The following is a 15,252-nucleotide window of genomic DNA, read 5'->3' on the forward strand; positions in this document are numbered from 1 at the left end:
AACTGAGAAGTCCTGCAGCATCCCAGGAGAGCTGCAGGCAGGGGGAGGAGGAAATGACCAAAAATCTTCTCCATCCTTCTGCTTGACTCCCAGCACAGACAGAGCTGGGTCTTCCCTTTTGTCCAGTCAGCAGCTTGGTTTGTGCTGACCTCCTAAATATTCAGCTCATTATACACTGTAACGTATAAATAAAACAGAAGCAGGCAGCAATATTCTCCAGGAGGATATAATCGGCTTCCTTTCCTTTTTAATTATACAGGATTTGTCTCCATGTGTCAGGCTATCCTATGGGCTAATTTATAATTTTAAAGAGTTAAGATCGGTGTTCTTTATGCAGTGAGACACGTACACACCTGATTTTGGGGGTCCAAGACGAAAGAGCATCTTTCTAGGTGGAAATGCAAGGAATTTTGTTGCTGGGTGTTGTTTCTAGAGGTCAGTGGCCTGGATCCTGCATTCCTTTCCATCGTCACAGAGAGACAGGAGGTTCTTCAGTATGCTGGAAGCAGTGAGGGTCACCATGGGAATTCCTGGGATCTGTCTGGGGCGTGTGATGCTGGCTGCTAGCATGCATTGCCTGTCCCTCTGCAGGGGCAGGATGGTGGCCTGGTGCTACAGCCAGTGGATAGGAGCATTGTCCACGCATGGAGCTCTGGCCTCAGCTGCCTGCAGGAGATGTGTATATATTTTAACCTGGCACCACTGCCAGTGCAGCAGTTGCTTGCTGATAAGTGTGGTGTGAACTCTGAGCTGACTTGTTTTTTTCCTAAGGGAAGCCCTTGAAAGAAAATTTGGCTTTTCATCAAAGCAATGAATCTGTCATCTTTCCCTCTGTGCAGCTCAGAGTCCCCTGCTCCTGATTTGCGAATAAACTTCCCATTTTGGTGGCTGCCCTGGCCATCCATTTTAACATTCAAGCTTTGGTCCCCTTACTGGAAAAAGCATCAGTAATTCTCCAGTGGCTTTTCATGCTGTTATATTTGGCCGGAGACTTCAGCAGATTTAAGCCTCTGGAGGGTGTTTCAGACCATGTATATTGTTTGCCACAGATACAGACAAGAAGATACACAGACTGCTGGTTCTAGCTGTGATTGACTTAATGATGGCCCAGATTCCTTAGCCCTGGGTCAGCTGCTTGCACTGAATCCCTGGCCAACAACCTGAGCTGATGCCAGCTGAGTGTGGGGGTGATAAAAAGAAGATGCTGAAGAGCTTTCTCACAGGCCTTGAGGGGGATTTTTCCATCCAGGCTGAAGTTGCAGCTGTACTTTGTGAGGGTCAAGTTGTCTTCAATTTCTTGAAGGTCACATCTTATTCCATGGCCCCTTTCCAGCCTGTCATTCCTATTGCCTGATGCAGTAGGTGCCGTGATTGCGTAAATGCACCACAGGAGGGATCCAGGCTCTGCCCACACAGGAGCAGATGTTACAGAGGTGGTGAGCAGCAAGGGCAGGAAAGGTGGGGACAGTGTGGGCTTGCCCTCAGGGCCAAGTGAGAAAGTGGGATACTGAAAGATCCTCAGGGACTCGTGCTCCCTGCCGAGGCAGCAGAGGAGGAGGCGATGCTCCATCCTTTGAAGATGGAGCGGGATGCCTCTGGATGTGCATGAGCAGGAAAGGGTCAGTGGCAACGAGAAGTTTAATGGTGGATGCTCAAAGCTTCTCCAGGGACCCCAGCTGCAGGGCAGCCTTTGCTGGAGAAGTGGTTTGCTTTAATTATCTGTATTAATATTTTATATGATTTTTCTTTTGTTTTGTTCTTTCTTCCCCCAAAGTGGGGTCAGAATAGACTCAAATCTGAAGGTTTTCCTTAAGAGACAAAAAAAATCACCTCCAAGCAGGGGGAGGTGCTGGTCCTTCCTGGAGCAGGGTGGGATCCTGGATCTGCTGTGTGTCCCCATGGGGTCCCAGAGGAGCTGCCACCAAGGTGCTCATGAATGTTGTGCCCAGGTACCAGTGCAGGAGGAAGAGGAGTTTCACAGCCCTCAAATAAACGAACTGCAGCTAAAATCTCCATGGGTCAGAAAACTAATTAGGGCAGATCATGGCCGGGGCCCAGAGCTACCTCCATTCCCAGTGTGTTTGTGTCAGCACAAAGCAGGGGCACTGAGCCAGTGAAGCACTTAAGCAAGTACTTAACATCAGGTGTTTAAACAGGAGTTTCTCTCGGTTACTACAAATGCCTGGAGTTGCTTAAGTTTGTATTTAAGTGCTTGATTGGCTTAGGGACTGTGCAGTTTGGGGAAGGAGGGTAAGAGGAAGGATGTGATTTCCAGGGTCCGTACTGGTTTGGTGCTGAGCAGTACCTGATGTACCTGGAGGATGTGATGCAGGATGAGTACAAAGCCTGTTTTCCAAAGACCCACAGCCTGGTTATGGCATTACTACATCCTCTTTGGATGGGGCAAAGACTATGGCCATGGTGCTGTGTCTGTCTCCCCCTTGTATCCTGGGGCTGAGGCCATTGGGATGCACAGCACTGCTTGCTCAGGGTTAAGCCAAGGCACTGGGCTCTGGGGTTGAGAAAACTACACCAAACTTGACTGAAGGATCTTGTACCTCGGTGCCCCATCTGGGTTATTCAAGGATGAGGATGAACGCGGTGTGATGCTGTCCCACTTCTTTTCCCTCTGGTGCTGCTGACCCTCTTAAGTGCATGTGCTGGCACCAGGGGATGAGGCAGGATGAGCCCTATCCTGTTTGAAGTATTATAATCCTTTCAGATGGCATTAGCGCCTGGGCCAGCAACAGCTCTATAATTGAACCTCCTGTTTGCAGGGGCCCTGCGCTTCAGTGAGACTTCTAAATCTCATTTGTATAATGCCTGGTTGCAATTCCTGCTGAAAGATTGCCCTCTGCCTCCAGTGCCCCTGAGCCTGCTGAGCACAAAGACGTCCTCCCTGGCAGAGGAGTGACAGAGCGTGACTGGGCAGCAGCGTGCTGCACGGCGTCTGAGTTTCCAGAGCTTTCACGTGTTTATTGCAGCTTTTGATAGGCTGATGTAATTTTTTATTTCCCCTTCCCCTCCTGTTTTTTAATGCCTGAGTCCCAGAGAATGGGCTCAATGGCAACTGCTGGGATGGGATTATTTAGGGATGAGATTTTCCAAGGAAAGCTGGGTATGAGGGGAATCGAGGTAGAGGATACATTTGACTGCTGCCAGACTCCTTTGAGGTCATCATTGTACCTGCATCAGCAAAACCGCTTTTCTGGCCAAATGGGTTCCCTGGAAAACCCTGTCAGCTCTGCCAGCCCCCTGGGCTGGCTTGGGTTTGCTGCCACCTGAAATGATGCTCATGGCAGTGGTCTGATTCACTCCGGTCTGAAGGCAGAACGCAGCAGCCCCAAAAGGAAAACGGCTTGTATTTTAGCAAAGGCTTAAATTCTCTATGCTAAAATAGTGCCACAAAACAAGAAAGTGAGTCAGAATCTGCCTTTGGCTCGCACTGCCCACTCCTTGTCTTGCTGGGCAGCTGGAGGCTGGCCCTGGGGACCGGTGTGACCTGTCCATCCCCAGTCACCACTGGCTCCTCTTGGGCCAGGCTTTTCACCTGACGTGCCCTTTCACTGCTGCACTGCCTCTGGGTGGCCAAAGTGTTGCCACAGCACGTTCCCTGCCCAGTGTCCAGCCTGGCCTGGCCTCCCGTGGCGGGAGGGGTGCCGGGGGCTGCCTGCTGGAGCAGAGCATCCCGCGGGGATGCCCCGGGCCCGCAGCAGCAGCCAGCGGGGCTGTGTGTTCCTCCTTCCCGCTCCAGCGATCCCTGCTGTACTGTAATCACACAATTATTATGCCATTAAAATGTCATATTTGCAGAAATCCACATAAACAAGCCATTAGCAGTTGCCAGAAAATTGTAGTTTTACCGCTAATGACCCATTTTCCCCCCACAGCACCACTCCTTTTTTTCTTAAATATTATTTTTTCCCTTTGTTTTTTGGGGTGTTTTTTTTTGTTTTGTTTCTGAGCTGTGATTTAAGAGGCAGATGACGAATTACATCTTCGCACTGAGAGGCTTTTAATCTTTAATGTACAGTTACAGTGAAAAGCTGCCTCTGTGCTTGCTCTGGGCTGTGTGCCCTAAGCCAGCGAGGGTGATGGGTGGTTTTGGAGGAGGTGCCTTTAGTGGGTCATTTTTTGGTGGGTGCTTTACTGAAATGGCAGAGGAAGCTCTTGGTAAGCCCTGCTCTTGGTTGGGTGCTGGTGTGAGGTGGAAGCTTCTCTCCACAAGGAGCTTTGTCCATGTCTTTTTGTGGATTGACCTCTTGTTGACCACCCCTTGGGGACCCCCCAGTGTGGTGTTGGAAGAGGCAACACTTGTTTGCCAAGAGCAGGCAGCCACCCCTTGGATATATTTTTCTTCTCTTTCCTTCAGGCTCACTGAGTCTCTCAACTCTTAAGCATTGACTGTGTTTCCTATAATTAATACCAGTCATTAAACTTCAGTGTTGAAAGAGAAATTACCTAATTCCAAGAAAAAAAAATGAAAATTTATTACTAGTACGTGAGAGAAAAGGAATAGGAGACTTGGAGAGATGAGCCCTGTAGAGGATAAATAGAAAGGCAAGTGGAGTATTGACTTGATCCTTTTCTAGTGCAGGGTAATTTGGCCTCTAAAGTGAGTTAGATCATAATAAATTAAATTTAGATTTCTGCACATCAGTTATATAACTCCCAAAACAGAATTCTGGTGTGAGGGAGAGGTGATAATACATGGCAGAATTATTATAATGAAGACCTTATCTGGTAACCTGTAACCAATGTGCTGTCCCTGGGTGAGCAAAGGGGATTTCTCCTGATGCTTTAACTCTCATTTCCTGTCTCGGATCAGGCACAGGTGAGAAACATATGAGTCCCTGTGCACAGGCTGGTGAGGTCTCCTGCCTCCTGCTGCTTGCACAGCTGGGAGCTTTTCCTGCTTTCCTCTTCTGCTTTGTGCAGGTATGGTTTGCAGAGGTCAGTATGCACCTGTGTCTGAACATCCTGCTCCAAATTCAGTTACCCTTGTAGGGAGGCTTGGGATGGAAAGAACACCCAGAAGATTTGGACAGGTGCTGTGGATCAAAAGCAAATGACTGACCGCCAGTATCTACTTTTGGCTGAGAAAGTCAACCCAATCCAAGTCTTGCTTTGTGGCCAGATAGGGATTAAAAGAACTCTTTAATCTCTGGCATCTAGTTACTTTCCATCTCAGGTGTGTATTTAATTACCCAGTATTTAATATCTGCCCTACTGATAGCTTTCCTCAGTCCAAAAAGGAGGGCCTGGGTGAATCAAGGTGGTCTGGTGTCTTTCAGGTGGAGATTGCACAGGAGTATTAATTAGTCATTGCAGAGTGAACCAGGAATGCAACCCTGGGATGCAATGCTCATCCAGAGCAGGATGAGAAGTGAATCCTATGGGATAAGGCACTGGTATTTGCCCATGTATCCATTTACTGCTGGGACCCCAGCCCTGGTAACAGGACATTACTGGGGTTAGATGGATGCAGGGAAAATGCCATGCCAGACCCTGCCATGTGCCAAACCCCTGCTTCTGCTGCCTGGCCAGAGCCTTGCTGCCCTTGTAGCATGTGCAGAAGCTCCAGTTTTCATGAGAGAATCCACCAGCCCTCCTACCTGAGCCATCAGATTCTTGCCCAGCTGCACCCTTCTAGCTGATGCAAGGCTATTGGGATTAACTGACATTAAAAAAACCGAAACAGCATCAATACACACACATGCACACACACAGCTTACAGCCTTAAGTGCTGTGTGGCCACTTTTGAAAGCCATTTCTCTTCTTATTAAGTTTGATAAAACCAACTTTTATTTTTCTTCACAGCATTAAAATTTAGGGACTGCAGCTCTGGCTGTTGTTTTAGCAGCGCCAGGCCTCCTGGGGTCATGGTGAAATCTTATAAGCATCAGGCTGTCGGTGGCTTCGCGATGCAATCGCCTCACTTTCCCCTGATCTTTTACTGCGGTGCTAAATCATGTTTTGCAAGATGCCTTAGCAAAACTCCAACATAAACAGCATTTATCACCCTGTGCACGTCGGCCCTCCCCAAAGTCCGCAGGCGGGCTGTGAGCGTCCTCCTCGTAAAACTCCTGCAGGGACCTTTCTGGTTTCATAACTTTCTCCCAGCCTTGAGTAACTTTCTTCCAGTCCTGAATAACTTCATCTCGGTGTGGCTGGTGACTTGGGGGTTTCTTCTGATCTTCTCACACTGGGGTGGGTGCTGGAGGAGGTCCTGAGAAGGCCATGGGGTCACACCAGGGGAGGATGACTATGACCCTGTGTCTGGAAACCCCTGCATCCCTGGAATTTGTTGGCTTTTTGGGAGTGCTCGTGTCACTGTAACCCAGAGCGATGTGGGGCATCCTGTGGCTGGAGGTGCCTGGCTTGCTCCTGTGGTGGTTCACTTGCAGGAGCCAGTGCTCCCTCCCCCCCTTCCTGTTGCTACAGAAAATGCACTGCCAGATGCGAGTAAAATCAATTACAGGATAAAAATCGCCCTTTTCAAAAGCTTCATTTTGCGCTATTAGCAGGCAAAATCAGCTTTGAGATGGTATGAACTGAGGAGGGGGGAGAAAAAAAGCAGAAGAAAAGATCAATTATTGGATAAGATCACAATTTTCTTTAGGGCTGAGATGTCTGTAAATGTTTGCATCTCTCAGTGTTACAGGTAGGCTGAGATCAAAGAGGTGGTGCTGCTGTAGTGATGAGATCTTATCAGCGCTGTTTTGTGCTGGCTGCCTCAGACACTGCCAAAGGATGCTTAAACCCCCGACAGCTTCTGCTGCTCAGGGGTGCTTAAACCCCGACAGCACCGAGCCACCAAGAAATGCTTCAACCCCTGAAGATTGTTGGAGCTGCTGGGTAACCCCAAAATGCAGCTCGTTCATCCTTCTGGAGTTGGGGGACCACACAGGCACATGCTTCCCTTCTCTTCTCCCTGTGGTAGGGCTGAAGTCCTCAGTGGGAGAGGTGTGGTGGCAAAGATGGACTGAAATTGGGCTGGGAGCATGATGGCCCCCTTCTTCCAGAGCCCTCTTGCTGGAGCCAGCTGTGGTAATGTGGGACTGCTCCTATCTGATGGCCCTTTCCAGCCTGAAGGGTTACAGGGGCAGTGGGTCATGTGATGTAAAATACCTTTGATTTTTGGCTGGAGAGAAATTAAAACCCTTACAAAACGTTTGTGCTTTTTTATTTTCTTGCGACCGTGCTGCTTGAGAGGGGAATCCACCAGAGACCTGAATTCGGTTTCAAATTAGTCATTTTATTTCAAATTGGCAGGCTGTCTTTGACATGGTGTTTCAGGACCTAAGGACCAGATATAAACCCTGAAGGCCTAATGGGACTCCTTGTTAGCCTGCTCTTGTGATGCTTGCCTGTGCTGCAGGGCTGACTGACCTCCGGCGGGGTTGGGAGGAGCTCTGGAGCTCTGGGGTCAGTCGTCCTCCGGTCTCTCCTGTCTCTAACGGGGCTGACTTTGTGCGCGCAGGAATCGGACGTGGACTGGGACGACCTTTGGGATCAGTTTGAAGAGCGGAGGTACCTGAGTGCCCGGAGGTGGAAGGGCGGCGAGGACCCGTACCGGCTCCATGCCTTTAACCAGCGGGAGAGCGAGAGGATCCCCAGTGACCGCGCTGTCCGCGACACCCGCCATCACAGGTTCTGCCTCCCCCTGGCTCCTCCTGATCTTCCTCACCAGACTTCATGGCATGGGGGCATAGTCCTGGTCCCCTTCAGGGCCGTGGTTTTGGGATGCCAGTGGGTGCTCTTGGGATTGGGTCTGCCTGGGTTGTGTTTCTGGGATCGAGTCGTTGCTTGATTTCTTGGCATGTCTGGAAGCCTTAAACCTATTAATTGAAATGGTATAAATTATTCCAGGATGGAAGAAAGGAAAAGTCTTTATTTTACCTTCAGAAAAGTAATGCTTGCAAGAGCAAGTCTCAGTATTGGGCTAAGTCTTCACTGTTCCTGGGAACTTGTGCTCTGCAGATGATGCAATGAGGTGGTGCAAGGGGGATAAAATAACTGGTGGGCATTGATTTTGCTCTGCAGAGAGAGAGGAGTGAGGAATAAGGGATAATTGCTGAGTGAGGAGGGAAAAAGAGTAAGAACTTGATGGATTACTAGCTGCTCCAGCACCACTGAGGTCAAAAATATCCTTTGGTGCCCAAAGGAGCTCTTGGGAGGGGCAGGGAGGATTGCAGCAACAGTTTCCTTGTAGATGAAGCTGCATTCCCTTGTCAGTGTGAGAAGGGTGTGGTGGGAGTTTTGGGGCACCCTTGCTTGCTGAGGTCTCAGCTGTAGTCTCCCTCTGGTTGCCTTTCCAAACTCGCCAGGGAAGAGCTGCCCTTCATGCTGAATGTCAGTGGGGTTAATTGTTAGTTTGCTGGATGGGGTGATGCAAGCATATCCCAATGGTGAAGGAAAAGCTCCCAAGGTCCCCTCAATGCAGTTTTCCTCCTTGTTCTCTGAGGACACAGCGTATGCCTGGTCCCTGCTGTCAGTCACCAGTCTACATGCAAGCTCTTTCCATGGAGCTGTGCCTGGCATTATGTCCCAGCTTTCTGGCAGCAGCTGTCTCTACTGCCTTGTCCTGGGAGCCCTTTGGGGGAAGTCCTGCTTTGGTGGGAGCTCTGTGCAGGACCCAGCCATGGCATGTGCTGCCCCTCCTGCAGCTTGCTCCCAGACCAGAGTGACTCCACTCCTGGCATCTGACCCAACTCTGAATTTCCCCTATTCCAGTTCAAATGCAGCACTTAGGCTGAAATGCTGAAACAGCACCAGTTCCCCAGCCCTGTAGCAAGCAATGTGCTTATTTATTTATTTAGCTTCTTTTTGTTGTAAGGACCAGATGCTCCTTTCTCCAGAGAGGAGCTGTCAGCCCTGACGGACGCCTGTTATAGCTGAGCAGAGAGCGAATGTGCTATTCCTGGAGAGAATTAATGCCAGGGATATTAACCATCTGCCCTATTAAAAGGGAAGATTGACTCGGCTGCCCCTTGCCGTACCCCCGCTGCGCAGTGGCAGCCACCTTGTTCCTGGGCGGGCAGATGTGGCACTGAGAGCTCCTGTGCAAGAAAAGCCCTCGTTAAGGAGGAAGTGAGGGCACAGCACATGGGAGGGGCTGGGGCTAATTTAATTTGTTTCCAATTTCCTTAACCCGGTAATTGGATTCTGATTTATTGAATATGCCTGAAGAACGCTGTGGATGATGAGCCATTAGCCAAGCATTAGAGTGGCCACTGAGGAAATGGGGCTGCCGGGAGATCTGGAGGAGGCAGGCGCTGATGGGGAGGATGGAGGAGGGAGAAGGATCTGGGATTGGTGGCTGAGGGAGAGAAGAAGGTGCAGATCTGAGGCCTCTCTGGGAAGATAATCCTTACTTACAGCACAGGTGTCCTGAGAGCTGCTGCAGGTGATGCTCAGGCCTTGCTATGCAACCTGGAAGCTGATCTTGAATTGTGCACCAGAACTGTGTGGGAAAGCACGGATACACATGGCCTGCTCTTGGAGCAGGGAGAAATTGCTCATGGCTGTGCAAGAACATGTAAGGGGAGTCCAGCATGGGGTTGACTAGATGTCCCTCCTGCAAAGGGGAGAGCAGGGTTCTGTGGGCCAGGCTGCTGTGGGAGGACACCCCTAGTGCTCATGCTGCTTGTCCTACTGGAGGCTGTGTTTAGAGACTTAGTTTCAATGGAAAACCTGGATTAAGCTGCTTTGTGTGAGCCAGACTAGAAGTTCTCAGGCTTCCTTTTTTAAGAGTGAGCCCAAAGTGTCGGACCTTGACTCTACTCCAGCTGAATTGGAGCAAGGTACATCCTGTCATGGACCTCACACCGTGCCAAGAGGCTCCTGCCCAGCTTGCATGAGGGTTTAGGAGGCTTTGGAGAGAGTCTTACCCATCGCTTCAGCTTGTTCCCATACACAGGCAGGTTCTCCTCCAGCCTCTCAGGTGTTGTACTCTGCTCTGTTACCAGGTTGTGGGTGTGTTGGCTCTCCATCCTTCATTGCCTCTGTACGATGTGTGGTAGCACTGAGATGCACAGACCTACACAGCGTGGTAATGCCCAGAGATCCATGCATTGTATCCTAATCCTAGGGACTGGAATGTGGGGAAGCTGCTCCTTACAGTATCTCTGTGAGGTGTTTTTCATTAGGGTGGTTGCAGAAGGTTTCCTGGTGTTTTCTCTGCTAATCCAGCCAAGCATCTGGACTTGCCAGCGATAGCTGAGTATACAGAATCTGGCAAGGGCTGAGCAGCAAGCTCCTTGCCAGAAGGTCATGGAGAGGGCAAATACTTTCAATGGGATGGGATGTGGCACTGACAGCCAGTTGCTTAGCAATGTTTGCTGGATTGATTTTGTTTTTAAATTGCAGCCAGTGGAATAGTTTCAGATGGAGAGGAATTGCAGTGTTCCAAGGAATCAGAGCAGGAGAAACTGTGGTGAATCTCTTTGTCTGCCTCTGGCTAGTGCAGAGCTATGAATTTCTGCTTGGTTTGTGGGTGATTTCAGCCAGGGAACTGTCATGCTTTCTGTGGATTACCTTGTGTTACTTGGCCTGGGAGATCTCACAGCTGGAGCATTGCTCCTGGTGACCTTCTTGTGTTTAACTCTGTTAACTGCCGTTAACTCCATTCCTGGTTGCCTGTTGACTAAGCCCTTGGACCACATAAAAGGCTGCCTTTCTCCAGGAGAGACCTTGGATGGTCCTGTGGTGGTACCTCCCATGCCCACCAAAAGTCAAGGTTAAAACATCCCTGTGACTGCATCAGCAGACTGGACCTGGACCTTGGTGTCACATCCACACCCTGCACAGCCAGCTTGTGCTGCTGGAGTGGGTGGCTAGTCCCCCTCCACCACGGTAGCCACATGCAGTTGGGATTACCTCATCCCCACATCCCACCTCCTACAACTCCCACTGGCAAACTGCGGGACTGAAATGGCAGTGAATGAGTCAGTGCCAGGCGTGAGCATGGTGAGAGAGGAGCTGAGGTTTCCAGTATTGCTCAGCGGCTTGGAAAGCCGACAGGGAGGATGCGTCGCCCCGAGCCAGAAGATTTTGTCCTGATGGCTCCTGGGCTTTTTCCATCTGCAGCAGACAGCTCCTGGGGAGGCTGGTATTCACCACGCCAGTGCTCCATATGCTGCTTGGGCTGACCTCCACCTCCCCATGCTCCGTTGGGTTTGATGGATGTGCAGATGCTGTTGTGGCTGCCAGGCTCAGCTGGGACCACGAGGCACGGCCGGCACTGGCCTGAGCGGGGGTTTTTGCTGGCTGAGGCGGCAAAGCAGAGAGGGGAAATCAGGGACAAGGAGAGGAGATGAGAGGCTAGAGGAGAGGTGAGAGCCTCCAGCAGACGTCTCCACCTATTGCAAATCACGTCAGCCAACTTCAGGCATCTCCCAGTGTCTGTTTTCCTCTATTTGTCTTGCTTTTCACTTCAGCAGTGCCGATACGTGTTTAGTAGTGCTGTCTCAAGAGCTGATAAAGCAAGAAGGCCAAGGATGGAGCCCTCTCAAATTCTAGCATAAGACTCCGCATTTTTGCAGTTCCCTCCTTCCTTGAGTCCCAAGTGCTTTACAAGAGGTCCTACCTACCCAGCTAATGTTTAATTTTACAGCTGCTTAGGGGTGTGTTTGTGTATGTGTGTCTGAGATAGAGAAAGCAGCTGCTAAGATCAAGTTGTGATTGAAACATGAGGCTGGCCAGGGATGTTGCAGGCATGAAGATCAGGTGTTGCATTGTCGGCTGAAGGTGAGAGCATCCTGGCAGCCCAGAAGCCAGGTACTGCCAACTTGTGCCCCCTAGAAAAGCTCTGCTGTTGTAGTCTGTCCTGTTCTCTGTGAGGGGAACAACACATGCTCTAAGGTTTCCCCCAGGTTTCTCCTCTTAAATCCCTGTGCTGTGCCAGCTGGAGAGCGTCCCTTGGGTAGGAAGGCTGCTTAGGACTGGTTGCTCTGCTCAAATGGACTGTTCATGGAAGGATGGGAAAATGTAGGTGGTGCCTGTGATGTTCCCCTGAAGCAGAGAGCTGCTGTCTTGTATTTTCAAGGTCCAGGAATGTCAGGATTTCAGCCCTTGAGCAGGAGCATTACACACTGGAGTGCTGTTTTGACCCATTAATTTCAGTGTGCATCCCGAGGGTGCAGAGCTTGCACATTCCACTTTGCGGTGGGGCAGCTGTGGTTGGGGTAGACAAAAATACCTGGCTGTGCTGAGTGTGGGGATGACTGGGAAGAACAGGTGGTCCTGAGGGTCACCTCTGCTGGGTGTGCTGCCTGTGTACGCCTGGGGCTGAGTGCGGCTCTCTGCCCTTCCCTGTGTCCCACTTGGACACGGCTGGCACATGGCACATGGGAGCGTGTGTTGGCATCCGTGTGCAGATGAAATGAGGGCAGCTGTGTCATGTGCAGGCTTTGGAGTGGCTCTGCTTTGAGGTGAGTTGGTGATTGCCACCCGAGAGTGGCAAACAGTTGAGTGGACTGAGAATATTGTGATATCTTCTTGGGAGTGAGGAGTTGAAGAGGAAAAAAGTAGGTTTTGACAGCATTGCTTTTGGTTTAGCATGTTTATGATGCCCTTGGACTTCTCACATTGCCTTGTCTTCTTCCAGCTTCCTTTTCCTCCAGACCAAAACCACTTTGAGGTTGTTCTTGAGGTGAACACTGGGTCTCAGCAGCTAGAAATGCATTTTTTGCCTCACATAGGGATTTAAGCATATTGCTTTTCTCGTCTGGTTTCTTGAGTGTCCCCAAAGGAGGAACTTAATGTCTGGAGGAACTTACGTCCAAGCAGGACAGAGTGGGGGCTCTGCTCTGCTGTCCTCAGTGGTACCTGAACATCAGACCTGCAGAAGCAGGTAAGTCCCTAGGGTCCCTAGCAGGTGACCAAACCTAGTTTGAATTTGAGGGAAGGTTTGCAGGGACCTAGATGGACCTTGCACAACTGAGAGCAGAACCAAACCTAGAGATTTTTGAGGTCTCCTGTTATCTTTGACTTTGCTGACTCCATACATTCCGTATTTTGGCCTCTGGGCTGTAGCTGGGCTAATCCACTTTCCTGTGGAATGCAGACAAAGTCCTGCGGGTTTATTATTTTTAAAATGTGCTTATTCAAGCAGTGTCTCATGAGTTGCTGGCTTGGGGTGTGCTGTGTGGTAGACCAGGGCAAGAGGTGGTGTGGGCAGGGGTCTCCCTGTGCCTGATGCTCCTGGGTGCATCTGCTTGGGGCAGAGGGTAGTAGGGCAGGTCTGAGCCGAGGAGCCTTGAATGCAGTGCATGTGGATGGAGCCCTGCCCTTGAGGTCGGATGAAGGAGCAAGGCGGGTGAGAAGGATGGGGGAGAGGGAGTCCTCAAATGCTGCCACATCTACGGACCTGGCATTGGTGAAAGCTGGAAGAGGTGTCTTCATGTGGCCAGATGTCTGTGCTGCTGGCTTTGCTCTGTCCTGTACCCTCTTGTGTGGGTGCTCCCCCATCTGCATGATGCTCTGAGGGGAGAAGGGTGGCAGCACCTTGTGTGAGCTTGGGGTGGCTTGTTGTGGGGGGGCTACAGATTTCTTCTTGATTTTGGGACTCATTATTAGCTGCTGGGTGGCTGCCAGCAATATCCTGAAGAGTTTTTCTGTCCCTTGGTTTGTTGTTCCAGCTGTTACTGTTTTCTGGGCAGAGCCAGGATGTTTGTCATTTCATTGCAAAGTAAGATTTATCACATTTGGGCAAGGTTCTGTATGCGTGAGGGCCGTCCCTGGATCTTTTGCCTGCAAAGCATTTTGGGGCTGAAACAGCTGAGTAAGAGAAGATCTGGGATACCCCTGCCTTTGGTCTTGGTCTCCTTATTTCTAGTGACAGTAAGAGCAGAGCACGACCCTGCAGGTGAGCAGGTACACAAATCAATGGTGGAAAACAGCTTTGAGATGGAAGTATGTCCATTAGGAAGCAGCATGGTTGCTTTTGTCTCTTGGACACCAGAGCCCAAGAGGTTAGCTCTCAGCACTGTGTTTTTCCATCACCTCCTTAGGCTGAGATCTCTCGGGATGAAGATATGAGAACAATCCTTCCAGTAGAGTAGGGGCTGGCGTGTCCCTTTGGGATAAGCTAGAACTGCCTGCATTGGCCAAGGTTTTGTTTCTGCCCTTGGTCAGACAGCTTTTGTGGCCTAAGTTTGAAACTTGTGGGAGGTGGGCAGAGAGAGAATTGCTTGTGATTCCTTTTGTGCAGCCCAGTCACCCTTTGGCAATGGTAGAAATAGCTAACAGAGGCTGGTGATAGGAAGGGAAGCATGTTCTGTAGCTGCTATTGAAGCAGTTGGGCAGCTGGATGTCAGTGAGAGAGGTGGCTTTGGGCAGCATCTCGCTCTCCACACACTATCACCAACCACTGACCAGCCATTCTGAGATCCAGCCATACTGTTGGTGTAAGAGGGGATTGTCATGTGGTGCTGGGATTTATTTTATTTTTTAGGGAATTGTTGTTCTTATATCTTCTCATTGTAGTTACTCTGTTTTCAAGCTCTACAGCCCCCCAGGAATTCAGATCCACCCTAAACAGGTTGGTTGCTAGCACAGCCAGGTACCCTAGCTGGGAAAATTTGCTGTCTGCTGGCAGAAGACCCAGTGGGGAGCTCCCCTTATCAAACCCCATTATCTGTAGCTTTGTGCTGGAGTTTTTACCTGCTGTCATTCACAGCTTGGACCTGCACATTGCTGAGGCTTTGGAATGAGCTGAAGCGTGAAGCCCCAAGTGCGGTTTAGAGGATGCAAACTGGGAAGGCCAAAGAATTAATGGTGAGGTGTACTTGGAGAAGAGGTGTGCACTGCCTCCTTAGGCTACCACACAGCAGTTATTTTGGCCTTCCAGCTCCTGTCAGGCAGCTGTGCCAGCATCTCATGGTTGTGGTGGCCAGTTTTCTGCCCACATCCTGAGACGACACTGGTTTCTGTCTGTTGGCTAAACCTGACCCACTTATGAGTATAAATGGGCCAAAATCTAAGTCTTTCACTCAAAAGAGCTCAGTTCTGCACAACGTAGATTCAGTCTACTTGGAGTGCTCACCTCACATAGTGGCATTTTGCACTTGGTTTTCTGGGTGAATTTGGACTTGAAACTCCAAGAAGGTTTGAGGAACAGTTGTGTGATCAAAACACAGAGAGACTTTTTTTCAGGTAGCACAGAGAACAAGGAGTATTGGGATTGGCAATTCTTGGCAGCTAAGCGAGGAAGGCAAGACAGCTATTAATCAGAAACTGGCACTTCAT

General features: G+C 50.1%; 1 protein-coding gene across 2 annotated transcripts in view; it reads left to right on the forward strand.

The window, feature by feature from the left end:
• GALNT14 (polypeptide N-acetylgalactosaminyltransferase 14) overlaps window positions 1–15,252 on the forward strand; it is a 94,072-nt gene that overhangs the window by 25,528 nt on the left and 53,292 nt on the right. For both annotated transcript variants that reach the window (XM_082277003.1, XM_082277004.1), the window contains exon 2: window positions 7,484–7,653. In XM_082277003.1, the coding sequence (XP_082133129.1) occupies window positions 7,484–7,653 (170 nt within the window). The remainder of the gene's footprint in view (window positions 1–7,483; window positions 7,654–15,252) is intronic.

This window comes from Coloeus monedula (genome assembly GCF_965178545.1).
Source record: "Coloeus monedula genome assembly, chromosome: 2".
NCBI classification, from domain to species: Eukaryota; Metazoa; Chordata; class Aves; order Passeriformes; family Corvidae; genus Coloeus; species Coloeus monedula.